General features: G+C 47.2%; 1 protein-coding gene across 1 annotated transcript in view; it reads left to right on the top strand.

Moving 5' to 3' along the window:
* The window catches only part of igsf9bb (immunoglobulin superfamily, member 9Bb), a 777,241-nt gene that overhangs the window by 209,372 nt on the left and 552,841 nt on the right, over positions 1 to 15,028 (top strand). Inside the window, exon 2 of the mRNA XM_070894384.1 lies at positions 63 to 260. Within this exon, the coding sequence (XP_070750485.1) occupies positions 63 to 260 (198 nt within the window). The remainder of the gene's footprint in view (positions 1 to 62; positions 261 to 15,028) is intronic.

Genomic DNA, 15,028 nt, shown 5'->3' with positions numbered 1-15,028 from the left:
GGGCAGGATATGGGCCTTGCACATCCTGGAAGAGCTGACCTTTGACTCTTTGTTGTTTACAGGTGCCCACAGTACAAGGGACGAGCCTCAGTTTGTGACTGCCCGTGCTGGCGACAGCGTGATTCTAGGATGTGATGTGGTGCACCCAGTCACGGGACAGCAACCTCCTTATGTGGTAGAGTGGTTTAAGTTTGGAGTCCCCATCCCAATATTCATCAAATTTGGCTTCTACCCTCCTCATGTGGACCCTGAATATGCAGGTAGGACATATACAGTTACCACATTGCTGATCTGCTCCGTGTCGTACATCGAGGTGTTAAATAAATGGTATGGAATGGCAAGATGCCATGTGGTGTGACACATGTACTGTACAACTTTGGGAAACTAGAGAAAGAATGAAGGTTTGGAAGATGCATTGTTTTTTAGTTCAGCAAAACTGGAAGGTAACTTTTCCTTGAGTGGATAGTTGGAATTAAAACTGCAATTTTCCAACAGCTGGCGAGCATTTAGTTTGCGTCGCTGGCCTACTTGACTGTGCTTTTGATATATCATTGGCTTTCTGTCACTTTTCTTTCTGAAGATCCTCAGCCTACATCAAAGGGAGGCAAGTGCTTCTACAGTTTAACCCCAGTAGCTTAGTCCTGCCCATCAGAGCTGGATCTCGATCCATAGTTCATATACTGTAACCCGACATTGCTGAGGACATCACGGCAAGTCTGTTCAGGTGGAAAGGCCAGCCTGAAATAAAACTCATCTGATCATTAACAGCATTTAAAGCTGTCTGGGTTTATATAGTCTGTCTGAAAGGGATCATCCTCCCCCTTGGCTAGCTAACTGAACTTCTATTGCTCCCTCGGTAAGCAAAGCTAGATTTTCTGGAAAGTGAATTTTTTTTAAATCCTTCGAAATAAAATGATTTGTCTGGCATGAGGGGAGTGTCACAAGCTTTCTATTATGGATTTTCATTTTAGAATCAAATACTGATGGTCTGGCCTTCAACATCGCTTGTGGCTGAAATTGTGCTGTGTAATATTAGCATACAAATGTGTTATAAAATTCCTGTGTCTGCAATTTTAATGGAGACATTAACCCATCTGTATGTTGACATCATGTTGCACAAATTTATTCACCTCTCTCTCTCGCACTCCCTCTCGCACTCCCTCTCACCTTCCCTCTCGCACTCCCTCTCACACTCCCTCGCGCACTGTCTCTCACACCCTCTCTCTCTCTCTCTCACTCTCGCTCCCTCACTCACTCCCTCTCTCACTCCCTTTCGCATTCTGTCTCACTCCCACTCTCACTCCCTCTCTCTCAGTCCCCCACGCACTCCCTCTCACACTCCCTCTCGCCTTCCCCCACGCACTCCCTCACGCACTCTCTCACTCCCTCTCTCTCTCTCTCCCTCTCTCTCTCACTCCCACTCTCACTCCCTCGCTCACTCTCAATAGTCAGCATGGATTTCAAAAGGGAAAGTCTTGCTAGATCAAGCTCATTGAATTTTTTGAAGAGGTACTAGAGTAGACAATGGTAATGCATTAGATGTAATTTATCTAGATTTTCAAAAGGCCTTCAATAAGGTGCCCCATAATAGGCTGATGAACAAGATCAGAGAATGCAGAGTCAGGAGACAAGTAGTAGAATGGATAACTAGCTGGCTTCAAGACAGAAAGCAGAGAGTAGGGTAAAATGTTGCTATTCACAGAGGCAGAAAGTGGGTAATGGTGTTTGACAAGGATCAATGCTAGGACCACTGTTCTTCACAATTTATATTAATAATTTAGATTTTGGAATCAGAAACACAATTTCTAAATATGCTGATGACACCAAGTTGGGGCCAATAGTCAATACTGAGAAGAACTGCAACAAATTATAGGAGGATATTAATAAACTTGCAGAAAGAAGTTCAACACAGATAAATGTGAAGTATTACATTTTGGTAGGAAGAATAGGGAGGTCACTTATTACTTGGAGGTTGCGAGTCTGGGTGGGGTAAAGGAACAAAGGGATCTCGGAGTACAATTACACAAATGACTAAAATTTATGACGCAGGTTAGCAAGGCCATAAAAAAGCAAACAAAGCACTAGGGTTTATTTCTAAAGGTATAGAATTGAAAAGTAGGGATATTATGCTAAACCTGTAATGAACCTTGGTTAGACCACACGGAGTACTGCGTATAGTTCTGGTCGCCATATTATAAAAAGGATATAGAGGCACTGGAGAGGGTGCAGAGAAGATTTACAAGGATGATACCAGAAATGCGAGGGTATACATATCAGGAAAGGATGGACAGGCTGGGTCTCTTTTCTCTTGGGGGAAAAAAGAAAGCTGAGGGGTGACCTAATAGAGGTCTTTAAAATTATGAAAGGTTTTGATAGAGTGGATACAGAAAGAATGTTTCCACTTGTGGGGAAGAGTATAACGAGAGGCCATCGATATAAGATAGTCACCAAGAAATCCAATAGGGAATTCAGAAGAAATTTCTTTACCCAGAGAGTGGTGAGAATGTGGAACTCGCTACCACAGGGAGTGGTTGAAGTGAATAGTAAAGATGCATTTAAGGGGAGGCTAGACAAGCATATGAGGGAGAAGGGAATAGAGAGTTAGGCTGATAAATTGAGATGAAGAAAGGCGGGAGGAGGCTCGAGTGGAGCATAATTGTCGGCATGGACTGGTTGGGCCAAATGGCCTGTTTCTGTGCCATATATCCGATGTAATCCTGTGTACTGTTACTACTAGGCAGTCCCTCGTAGCGAAGATGATGCTCTTCACAAACAAAGATGGGCTCACAGGTGTTACAATGAGTTACATCGTAAAAGGTGGAAGATGCCTGTGCGTGGATTTTTTTAACGTGTGATGACCGGCACACCAGCCACCACATGGGCTTGACAGAGCTCGGTCTTGATCCATGGCGAGGATTGACCAAGACGACTGGAGACCAAGCTCTGTTGCGCCTCCCCCGGGCCCTGACCCCACTGCTGTTAAATGCTGCATCCCCCGCTGGGCCCAACTCTCAGCCCCCCACTAGACTCAACACTCAGCCCCCCGCTGGGCCCGACTCTCAGCCCCTCACTGGGTGACCTCCGCCCCCCGTTGGGCCTGACTCTCAGCCCCTCACTGGGCCTGACCTCTGCCCGTCGCTGGGCCTGACTCTCAGTCCCTCACTGGGCCCGACCTCCGCCCCTCGCTGGGCCTGACTCTCAGTCCCTCACTGGGCCCGACCTCCGCCCCTCGCTGGGCCTGACCCTCAGTCTCCTGCTTGGCCACGTCTCTCAGCCCCTCGCTCGGCCCGGCTCTCAGCCCCTTGCTGGGCCCGGCTCTCAGCCTCCCGCTGGGCCCGGCTCTCAGCCCCTCGCTGGGCTCGACCGCTGCCCCTTGCTGGGCAGTCCAATGGGCTGCCTGGACTCCACTGATGTCAGTTCAGTCGCCCTGTAGAAGTGATCGCACTCCTGGGTCAGCTCGCACCACTCCCTGCAGTGGCTGGCTCTGATACTTGCACCCCCGCCCGCCAATGTTGTTCTCTCACAAGTTGGGGGTCGCCGCAGTAATCCTAATCCCGCTCCCTCTCTCACTCTCACTCTCCTTCGCTCTCACTCTCTCCCACTCTCTCCCCTCCCTCTCTCCCTCTCTCCCCCTCTCCCACTCTCCCTCTCTCTCTCACTCACACTCTCACTCTCTCATTTTCTCACTCTCTCTCTCCTTCGCTCTCACTCTCTCCCACTCTCTCCCACTCTCTCCCTCTCACACTCTCTCTCACTCTCTCTCATTCTCACTCTCTCACACTCACTCTCCCTCTCTCCCTCTCTCCCTCTCTCCCTCTCTCACTCACTCTCTCACTCTCTCACTCTCTCACTCTCCCACACTCTCACTCTCTCATTTTCTCACTCTCTCACTCTCACTCTCCTTCGCTCTCACTCTCTCGCACTCTCTCCCACTCTCCCACTCTCTCCCTCTCACACTCTCTCTCACTCTCTCACTCTCTCACTCTCTCACTCTCCCTCTCTCTCTCTCACTCTCTCACTCTCTCACTCTCTCTCTCGCCCTCTCACCCTCTCGCCCTCTCGCCCTCTCTCACTCTCTCATCTCTCACTCTCCCACACTCTCTCTCTCTCTCTCACACACTCTCTCTCTCTCACTCTCTCACTCTCTCACTCTCCCTCTCTCTCACTCTCCCTCTCTCACTCTCTCACTCTCCATCTCCCCCTCTCCCCCTCTCCCCCTCTCTCACTCACTCTCTCACTCTCTCACTCTCACTCTCTCTCTCGCCCTCTCTCTCATCTCTCACTCTCCCACACTCTCTCTCTCTCACTTTCTCACTCACTCACTCTCACTCTTCTTTCACTCTCTCATTCCCGCTAGCTATTCTCACAACAAATTAAGTTAGTAACAAATGGAGCCCCTCCCCACTCCAATACAAAATTGGGGCAGTGGAAAGGACAGTTGCCTTCAGGCAAAAAATTATTGAATCGCAAAACTTTTAACAACAAAATATTCATTTTTTCAAAAATCACTTGCACATGAGAATAATTTAAAAATCCAAAAGTCCTATTATGTTTAAATGAATCTTGACAGGCTTTTAATTACCATCAGAAAAGGTTATTGTTGTTCACTGTAAAGTACATCCAGAAAAACATTTTAAAACATTTTCAGCCTGCAGTTTGTAGCACCCTGAGGACGCACAACATTTCTGATCAGTTCAAGGCATGAATTCTTGCTGAGGCAGAGTCGGCCACAGACTCAGTCAATGGCCAGCTGCATCAACACATCACAGATTGTCAGCCTTTTCATTCTCGGATGCCAGTGGGAGCTGACATTTATTACCCAATCCAGGCACAGCTGGATTCTGCAAGCCTACATAAACCCTTCCCACCTGTCTCCCATTTTATTATGATTTTCTCTTTGTTTCCGGTATTATTTTTACTGAAGTATTTACCCCTCTCCCTCTTCACTTAACTCTAGCTGCCTGGAATCATCGCGTTCTATAGCGCAGAAAGAGACCAGTCAGATCCTGTGGTGACTCGCTGATCAAATGATCAATTTTGTCCCATTCTACTGACTTTCTCTGATGCCTTTTGAAACTTTCTTTTTCTGTCACATCACAAGCTATTTCTCTCTTACCTGTCTCCCACCAGCTGAGAAACAAGTCCTGGCAAGAGAACGCTCAATGTATTTCTATGATATTGAGCCGATTTACATATTTAGAACAAATACGTGTGTTAAAATTGCTGGGGAATTCCCTACAGTCGTTAAAGCAATTGTTATTCATTTTGAACAGCACAATTTTAAGGAGAGGCAGCAATGATAACTAAGTTATGTATTTTATTTTATTTTATTCATTCATGAGATTGGGTGTCGCTGGCAAGGCCAGCTTTTATTGCCCATCCCTAATTGCCCTGAGAAGGTGGTGGTGAACTGCCGTCTTGAACCACTGCAGTCCGTGTGGTGTGTTAGGGAGGGAGTTATACTTGATTACAGCGGTTTGATATAGCTGAGTGGCTTGCTAGGCCATTTCAGAGGGCAGTTAAGAGTCAACCACATTGCTGTGGGTCTGGAGTCACATATGAGCCAGACCGGGTAAGGACGGCAGATTTCCTTCCCTAAAGGACATTAGTGAACCAGATGGGTTTTTACGACAAGCTGGTAGTTTCATGGTCACCATCACTGATACCAGCTTTTTAATTCCAGATTTATTAATTGACTGAATTTAAATTCCCCAGCTGTTGTGGCGGGATTTTAACTCATCTCCAGATTATTAGCTCAGGCATCTGGATTACTAGTCCAGGTGATCTTATCAAAACATATAAGATAATGAGGGGGCTCGACAAGGTGGGTGCAGAGAGGATATTTACACATAGGGGAAACTAAAACGAGGGGGAATAGTCTCAGAATAAGAAGCCGCCCATTTAAAACTGAGATGAGGAGGAATTTCTTCTCTCAGAGGGTTGTAAATTTGTGGAATTCTCTGCCCCAGAGAGCTGTGGAGGCTGGGTTATTGAATATATTTAAGGTGGAGATAGACAGATTTTTGAGCGATAAGGGAATAAAGGGTTATGGGGAGCGGGCAGGGAAGTGGAGCTGAGTCCATGATCAGATCAGCCATGATCTTATTAAATGGCGGAGCAGGCGCAAGGGGTCAAATGGCGTACTCCTGCTCCTATTTCTTATGTTCTTATATAAGTAACATTACCACTATACTACCCACAAGCCTCAACAACTTTCTGCGGTAGAGAATTCCACAGGTTAACCACACTCTGAGTGAAGAAGTTTCTCCTCATCTCGGTCCTAAATGGCTTACCCCTTATTCTTAGACTGTGACCCCTGGTTCTGGAACTCCCCAGCAACGGGAACATTATTCAACCTCTAACCTGTCCAATCCCGTCAGAATTTTATATGTTTCTATGAGATCCCCTCCCATTCTTCTAAACTCCAGTGGATACAAGCCCAGTTGATCCAGTCTCTCCTCGTATGTCAGTCCTGCCATCCCAGGAATCAATCTGGTGAACCTTCGCTGTACTCCCTCAATAGCATGAAGGTCCCTCCTCAGATTAGGAGACCAAAACTGATCACAATATTCCAATGTAATGGCAACTACTTGATATAAGAGTATAAGAGTGGGGAGGTTATGCTTGAACTGTATAAAACACCAGTTAGGCTACAGCTAGAGTACTGCGTGCAGTTTTGGTCACCACATTACAGGAAAGATGTGATTGCACTGGAGAGGGTATAGAGGAGATTTACGAGAATGTTGGCTGGACTGGAGAATTTTTGCTATGAGCAATGATTGGATAGGCTGGGGTTGTTTTCTTTGGAACAGAGGAGGCTGAGGGGAGACCTTATTGAGGTGCATAAAATTGAGGGGCTTAGATAGAGTGGATAGGAAGGACCTATTCCCCTTTAGCAGAGGGGTCAACAACCTCAAACACTGGCTCCTTACAGGCACTGGCCTCAAACACTGGCTCCTACCGGCACTGGCCTCAAACACTGGCTCCTACCGGCACTGGCCTCAAACACTGATGTACCCTAAATCGAGTGAGAGCTCAGTTGGCAAAGATTGGTGACAATATGACCCAGTGGAAGCTGAGAAATGACTCCAGATGTGAACGCGGGATGTTGGAGTTCCTCCTGTCAACATCCTGTCAACTATTCAAGATAAATGACAGCACTAGAACTTGGCTACGCATTTGGAGTGACAAGCTATGATGACAATGACAGCTGTTTGTAAATCCTGAAGCTTTTGTGCAACACAACTTCTTTGGAGAAGTCGCTGTGTAGCAAGTAGACGAGCTCCAAGGCAACGAAAGGTTAACAATGTATTTCACCAAATTGGCAGATGAATGGAATTTCTGGAGTGGAACTCAGGAGCAACCAAAAAGTATCATTCTTGACTCTCCAAGTTTGCAACAAGCCACACAATACTGGAGAAAAATCATGATATTTTTATAATATCATTTAATCCTTTCCATGCTATATAATTTCAGTATTAGATGAGAGAACATACATTTCCAAGAAACATTTGCAGTCAGTAAGAGATTGAAGTACAATACTCTTGAATCTCCTCCTGTCTCCCTTAACCATAACTGTTAAATAACTTGCTTGGAAAATTGGCTCTTTCGCTATTTATTGTAAAATTGCAAACGTTTATAATCGTATTCGCAATTTTGTGACAAACAAGGCACCTGAGAAATCGCCCCCGCCACCCCCCCAGCCCTTGGAAATACTGAGCCAAGATACAAGGAGACATCTGTTCAATGCTCCATAGAACACGGGTCAGTTGAGTCTCTTTAGTCTGGAAATATTGTGTTGATCAAGGTGATTGCGTTGACAAGGAATGGAGGATGGATGCTCACAGGTTTGTAGAGCTGTTGAATTGGGAGTGGCTTAGCCAGTCACGTGATGTTCACAAGACTCAATAAAACCCCAGTCAGTTGGGATCAGGGGCTCCACGATGATGGTTGTGAGCCTGATGGATGAACTGGTAATGTGTAGTGTGATGGTTAAACCTTTGCTAATAAATCAACTGGTTCTTAATAGCAATGTGTTGCTATGAATTCTTAAGCAAAGAACCCATAAAACAAATACATTACAGATGCCTTGGCTCCAATCCTGTCATCGGCACCAAGCTACTCCTGGTGTCACCTTGTGACAGTTTAATGGCAGCAATCATCCAACAGTTGAAGGCTTGGCTCTTGGCCGTAAGATAATAGATACTCCTGTTCTGTGTCAAAGGTTTTGTCAGATATGGGGCCAGTAAAAGAAATGCTTAGGCAAGTGAATTAGATCAGCTAATTGCCCAAATAGATAGCAGAAATAGAAAATGCCGGTCAATCAGCACAGAAACAGAAAGGACAGGTTAATGTATCGGACGTAACCCTTTATGAGAACATGCGTTGGCAGTTTTTTCTTATTGTTGCCCAGATGGGTAGTCAGGTTATGAAATTTAATGTGAAAGTTTCAGTGTGTACCATCCACAAGATGCACTGAAGCAACTCGCCAAGGCTTCTTCGGCACCAACTCCCAAATCCGCGACCTCTACCACCTCCAGGGCAGCAGGCGCCTGGGAACACCACCACCTCCACGTTCCCCTCCAAGTCAAGCACCATCCTGACTTGGAAATATATCGCTGTTCCTTCATCGTCACTGGGTCAAAATCATGGAACTCCCTCCCCAACAGCACTGTGGGAGTTCCTTCAGCACAAGGACTGCAGGGGTTCAAGAAGGCGGCTCACTATCACCTTCACGAGGGCAATTAGGGATGGGCAATAAATGCTGGACTTGTCAGCGATGCCCACATCCCAGGAACGAATCGGAAAAAAAGCCACTGTTTTCGGACCAATACCCAGTTCATCAAAATTTACGTAAATGTCTGATGATTCCTATCCTGATGAAAGTCTATTCAATGAGTTTACCCTAAATTTAGTTCAGGTGGAGAAATTAAATTTCAGTGTTTTAAATGTTACTGTCCTGTCTGATGGCTTTATTGCATAACTTGTCTATAGTGCATTGATAATATGAATATTATCGAACACTGAATGGAATGAAAGCTGAAGCATTACCAGAGAAATCCTTATTCTCGATAAATGGGCTTCTTTACATTACCCCACCTATTCCTTATTGAAACAGACATGTTGGAATTGAATTGATATGAAGGTGAATGAAGTAATGTAAATGCGCTCGTCACATGGGTGTGTCACATTGTGCATTTGATTTGACACTCATTCAAATATGCAAAAGAAAACTGAAGGGGAAAGATCATTTTGGCAAACAATGATTATTGCAATTAATAATCCAGCCCTAAATTAAATAAAAATCCAGTTTGACCCATTAAGGACTGCAGCATCGTTTTTTACGCTGTCCTGTGACTGAATTTAGAATGGCAATGACAGGGACGCAAATGGTGCAGTTCGCAAAACAGGGAAATAAGCATGTTACAAGTAGAAGCAAAGTATGACTGCTTGTCATTGAGATTGTTTCGGGGATCTGTACATCTGCTTGGTATGAATCTATCTGTCTGCAAACAGTGTATTATGTCCTGCACCTTTCCTTGGGCTCAATTTTCCCCAAAGTTTTTTTTGGGTGTACTTGAAGAGTCACACCCGTTTATTGGGGGCCCAAATACGCCCCCAAAAAAAGTTCTAAATTTCCCCGTTTGATTTCTTCATTTTGGCATAGCCTAACCTGTCCTTTACTTTTGGGGGTGGAGCCTTGTTCTGCGCCAAAAAGATTGAGCTGCCACGGTAACCAGGGAGACAATGCGAGCTGAGGATGCAAAGTGAAACATACAGCCAGCTCCCAACACATTATAATACATTGCATCAACTTAAAAACACATTATAATACATTGCAGCAACTTACCTTCAATTATTAAAGTGTCCCCCCCCGCCCCCTCCTCCCCCCCCCCCCCCCCCCCCCCCCCGTCCCCGTCCCTATCCCAGACCGAAGGGCCTTACGGTCTGCTCCCCCAACCAAGTGACCTGCTGGTTCTCTACCACATTCTCCCAACCAAGTGACCTGCTGGTCTGCTCCCCTGCCCCTAGCATTGATCGAGTGGCCTCCCAGTCCGTTCCCCCACCCCTAGCCCCGAGTGCCTTGCCGGTCCGCTCCCCGCTCCTAGCCCTGGCCGAGTGGCCTCCCGGTCCGCTCCCCTGCCCCTAGCCCAGGTCAAATGACCTCCTCCCTCCCGGTCCCCGCACCTAACTATACCCGAAAGGCTTCCCACCTTTCTCTCCCTCTCTCCCCCTCCCTCTTCCCTCTCTTGCTGCTGCTGTCCAGGCATTTGCTGCACTTACCTGCGCTGATTTCCTTAACTCTCCAGAAGGTTTTTCTGCAGAGGCCATATACGCTGGCCTAAGAAGAACTGAAATAACTCTCAGCTGGCCAAACTTCCCCAAATTGCCAGAATTGGCACGGGTGGCAGGCAGCGGAAGGAGCGTGCGGCAATCCAGTCCCACTCACCCTTTCCCACAACGACTGTCTGTCCCACCTGTGACAGACACTGTGGTTCTCGTATTGGATTGTTCAGTCACCTAAGGACTCACTTTTAGAGTGGAAGCAAGTCTTCCTCGATTCCGAGGGACTGCCTATGATGATGATGCCCCCTTTGACTGAAAAAAAAACTGAGCTAAAAAAATTGAAACTAATTGAGTTACGCTGGTGCAAATTGATCAGGGAAGCTGTGTTTTTTTTAACTTAGGCCAAAAAAAGCGGCCTGCTCAAATAAAATGGCGCAAATCACTGGGGAAAATTGAGCCCTTTGTGTGTGAATGTTGGTGAGGTTTCCCATGTGTTTTAATCACTGAAACCCAGCTGCAGATTCCTGTCCCTCCTGCAACAAGAGTCAGTGCAGAGGAGCAGGTCCAAAAAGCCTCTTGCTGGGTATGGGAGTGGGGGTGGGGGCGGGGTAGAACATCTGCAGGATTTCCAAGATCTGCCGTTGTTTATGCCAGTTCTCCACGGTTTCCTCCGAAGATCAGGACAACCACTGTGACAATTACTGGAATGGGTCTTTGCTTCCATTCCTCTCTTCCATACGATCGAACCCAATCACGCGAGCAGAGGCAAAGCCCCCACATCTCATTCGGGTGGATATCATTCACTGGAAAATCCCCAACTCCATAGATGAAATGAGATTTTTTTTGTCTTATAACACTGCTGTGACACGCCTTGGGACACTTTAATGTGTCAAAGGTGCTATATAAATACAAGTTGTTGTTGTTGTTGATTTATTTAATTACAAGTACCAAGTAAATTTTGAGCTTGTAGATTGCGTTATTGAATGAAAGATGTGGTTAGGGTGGAGATCAGAGCACAGAGATGCACTCAGCAGAGCACTTTTGCATGAAAGGCCAGAGAATGGTTCAGATGAATCTGAACTGCAGTGGACAGCAGAAATAAGATTTCAAAATTTACTTCCCTCGGTCTTCCCTTTGTCCTAGAATCCTCATATGTTTCTTTACCTGTTTTCTCTTTTATAATTTTGAACTTTGGCAGTTCAAAATCCAAGGCCCATTCTTGCATTATGGGCCTTGGCTCCTCAGTAAAAATGGTTTGACAGAAGCAGGTACAGAAGTATTTGGCTGTAAACTATTTCTACCCCAATTGTCATTATTTCAATTAATGGTTTCCAATGATGGAATCTCGTTATCTTAGAAACACATTCAAATGACCTCCCCTGCCAGGCTCTCAACAATATTCTCAGAGCTGCCTGGAATGTAACTACCTGATGAGAAATCTGGGAAACATAAACACTGAAAATGAAAACGCACAGGTATGTAACTAATTGAAGAAAACGAATCGTAACGCTGTGTAACACAGCATATCGTAGGATTTTATAATCCAGCTGACAGCAATACTGTGATGTGAACCTTGATCTTTAGACATTGCTGTTCTGTTGAGAAATAGCCTAGATTTCCATTGCGTGTGGAGAGTTGCAGGCCAAAATTGCCCCTCTCCTTAAGGCCTGTTACCACCGCAACTCGGCGGCCACACTGCGGAGTGGGATTTTGATGGAATGGCTGCTGATAGCCCAATTGCTATCCCGAGTTTTCCCGGTGGTACCCCGATTCCGCCCCCCCCACCCCTCACCGCTCCGCTGCTATCGATCCGTCTTAAGCGCGTCATCACTGTGTGCATCGCCGATCTAACCCCTCCTAAAACAAGCTTTTTCCCGGTGGTCCAGTGAGGCTCTGGCCTTCTGCAATGGCGGTGCGGCTTCCCTTAAAGGGGAGGACCTACTGCCACGGCTGCCATGTTTTTTTTTGTCGGCCGACTGCCATGTCGGGCTGTCAATTATGCCCCTGGGTTTGGCCGAGCCGCCAATAGACAGCCTGGCATCCCCTCTTGGGTGCCAGGCCACTGGCCCGGCCAAAACCCTCCCTGGTGGCCCAGTGGCCAGAAGCTTTATAATGACGAGGCTCTCTCCTTTAAGTGAAGGGGAGACCCATGGTGATGCGGCGCCGTGGTGACATCATCGCGGCGGCCACTCCGCTCCGCACCCAACTTCCGCCCCTCAGTTGATGTCACCGCCACGTATCCGCCCCTCAGGTGTAGTCACCGTCTCCATTATGATTGCATTCCAAATCGGAGAGAAAAAAATCCAAAGAGCCGAATGTCGCTCAAGAGGCAACCTGAATCGCAGCTGTGGTAAAAACCATCGAAACGGGGTGGGAGTGCCCTGTTTCGGGGGGGGGGCAATTTCTACCCCTTGGTGTTCTCACAAAGAGACCCCAGTTTGGTGACTGTGTAGCATTCACAGTCAGCAACGTGAATCAGGAAATTCACAAATTCCATTTGGTTCACTCATGTGAAGATCTATAGTTTGGCATTTGGAAGTAATTGGAAATTTTGTGTATTTCTTTTAGTTGTTTTGAAGGTACAGTGGATATCAAATGATCCTCTGCTTGTTGATTTAGTGGGAGATGACTGTACATTGACAGTTCATTTCTGGGTGTTCTGCATTGGCATTCCAACCTTTACACTGCGGAGCCTTCTATTGAAGAGCTGTTCTGGCGATATACTGCAGCACCAACACACACCAGCGTGGAGAACTTGGCTGTACACATGTGAAGTGATCCTGATTTTGGTGAGAGGATGTCTTGGAAATTCTAAGTGGTGAATCAACAACCCATTGGAGGTAGTGGTGGGTGGGGAAACAGTTACCTTTTTAAAATTCATTCTTGGGATGTGAACATCGATGGAAAGGCCGGCATTTATCGGCCATTCCTAATTGCCCTTGAGAAAGTGATGGTGAGCCGCCTTCTTGAACCGCTGATATCTATGACGTGAAAGGTTTTTTTCCTAGCGGTTTGATATAACTGAGTGGTTTGATAGGCCTTTTCAGAGGCTGGTTAAGAGTCAACCACATTGCTGTGGATCTGGAGTCACATATAGGTCAGACCGGGTAAGGACGGAAGAATTCCGTCCCTAAACGACATTAGTGAACAATCCAGTAGTTTCATAGCTTTTTATTCCAGATTTTTTTATCTGAATTTAAATTGCACAGCAGGCATGGTGGGATTTTAACTCCCATCTCTGGATCACTAGCCCAGTAACATAACCACTATGCTACTGTTCCCCCAATTCAGGCCCTCTTATGCACACTTAGCAGTTTTACAGAGTGGCATTGGTTGGGGACTGTTGTCCCTGCTCTGTCAAGGAAGACTTGAGAGAAGGAAGGATTAAAATATGAGAAAAAGCAACATTGTGATTTCTGCTACAATTCACTGTGCGTAGAAATTCCTTCCCTCAGTGTACAGTGCCTTCAATTATATCAGGAGTGTCAGCTTGTAAGGAATTGGGAGTGGCGTCTGAGGGAGGAGAGGAGCAGCAGTCTCGGGGGTGTGAGTGGACAGAGAAAGAGGGGAAAGGCTCAATCAGCACTTGGGAGGCAAGCAGCACTTAGGCGGAGGGGATCAGTTGAGAGCAGGATTCGCGGGAGGGCGGGGAGGGGGTGGGCAGGAGAGAAAAGGTTAAATTATCATTGTTGTGTTTAAATCTCTTCATGGCCATACCCCACCCTCTCTGTGTAACCTGCTCCAGCCCTACAATCCACCCACCCTGAATACTTTGGGGCCAAAATTCAGGCACGCCAGAAAGCTGGCACACCCACGATTTTTGACCTTTGTTTTCCGCTGGGAGCAATGAGGTGGCCTTTGGAGCAATTTTCTCCACTTTAAACTATTTCCCCCGTTGGACCGGAAGTCCATCATAATGGGGGCGGAAGTTGGGGCGGTAAATCCTGGTGAGGGGCGGAAGTTGGGGCGGTAAATCCTGGTGAGGGGTGGAAGTTGGGGCGGTAAATCCTGGTGAGGGGCGGAAGTTGGGGCGGTAAATCCTGGTGAGGGGCGGAAGTTGGGGCGGTAAATCCTGGTGAGGGGCGGAAGTTGGGGCGGTAAATCCTGGTGAGGGGCGGAAGTTGGGGCGGGACCGAGTCTCTGTCGCTGTTACTCAGTGTCAAAAGGGGAGAGCGTTCGGCATTTTTAAACTTACTCCCACTGGGCCACCAGGAAGCATTTCGGCCGGGCCAGCGGCCTATGCCCAAGAGGTGGTGCCAGGCTGCCTGCCGGTCGAACCTGGGGGCATTAATTGGCCAGCCACTCGGGAAATTGGCCAGTAAAAATATCAACATGGCGGCCGCGGCAGTGGGCCCTCCCCTTGAAGGGTTGCCGCGCTGCCATGCCACACACAAACAGGAGAAGGTGCACCGACAGAAGAAGCTGTCAGGGGCACCGTCCAGTGGTTTGTGGATTTTTGTAACTAAATTTGGGGTGGATTAAAATGGAGGTGAGGGAAAGCTTGCGGCGGTCGGTAGCAGTGGGGCGGAAGTGGGGACAGGTGGAAAAGTCCCTGAGCTGAATTTGGGTCGGGGTGGCCAATCGACTGCAACGCAGCGGCCACTCGAATCCGCCGCATGGCCGCCGCAAAACGGCGGAAACGGGCCTTATACGGACCCTGAATTTCAGCCCCTTTGTTCCTTGACTGTGTCCCCTTGTGCATCTATCGCATACCATGCCCTGCCATTAGTAGCCATGCCTT

The sequence above is a fragment of the Pristiophorus japonicus genome, chromosome 11, assembly GCF_044704955.1.
Source record: "Pristiophorus japonicus isolate sPriJap1 chromosome 11, sPriJap1.hap1, whole genome shotgun sequence".
Taxonomy (NCBI): Eukaryota; Metazoa; Chordata; class Chondrichthyes; family Pristiophoridae; genus Pristiophorus; species Pristiophorus japonicus.
Note: the sequence above shows the minus strand (reverse complement) of the source record. Positions and strands in the feature narration are given on the sequence as shown.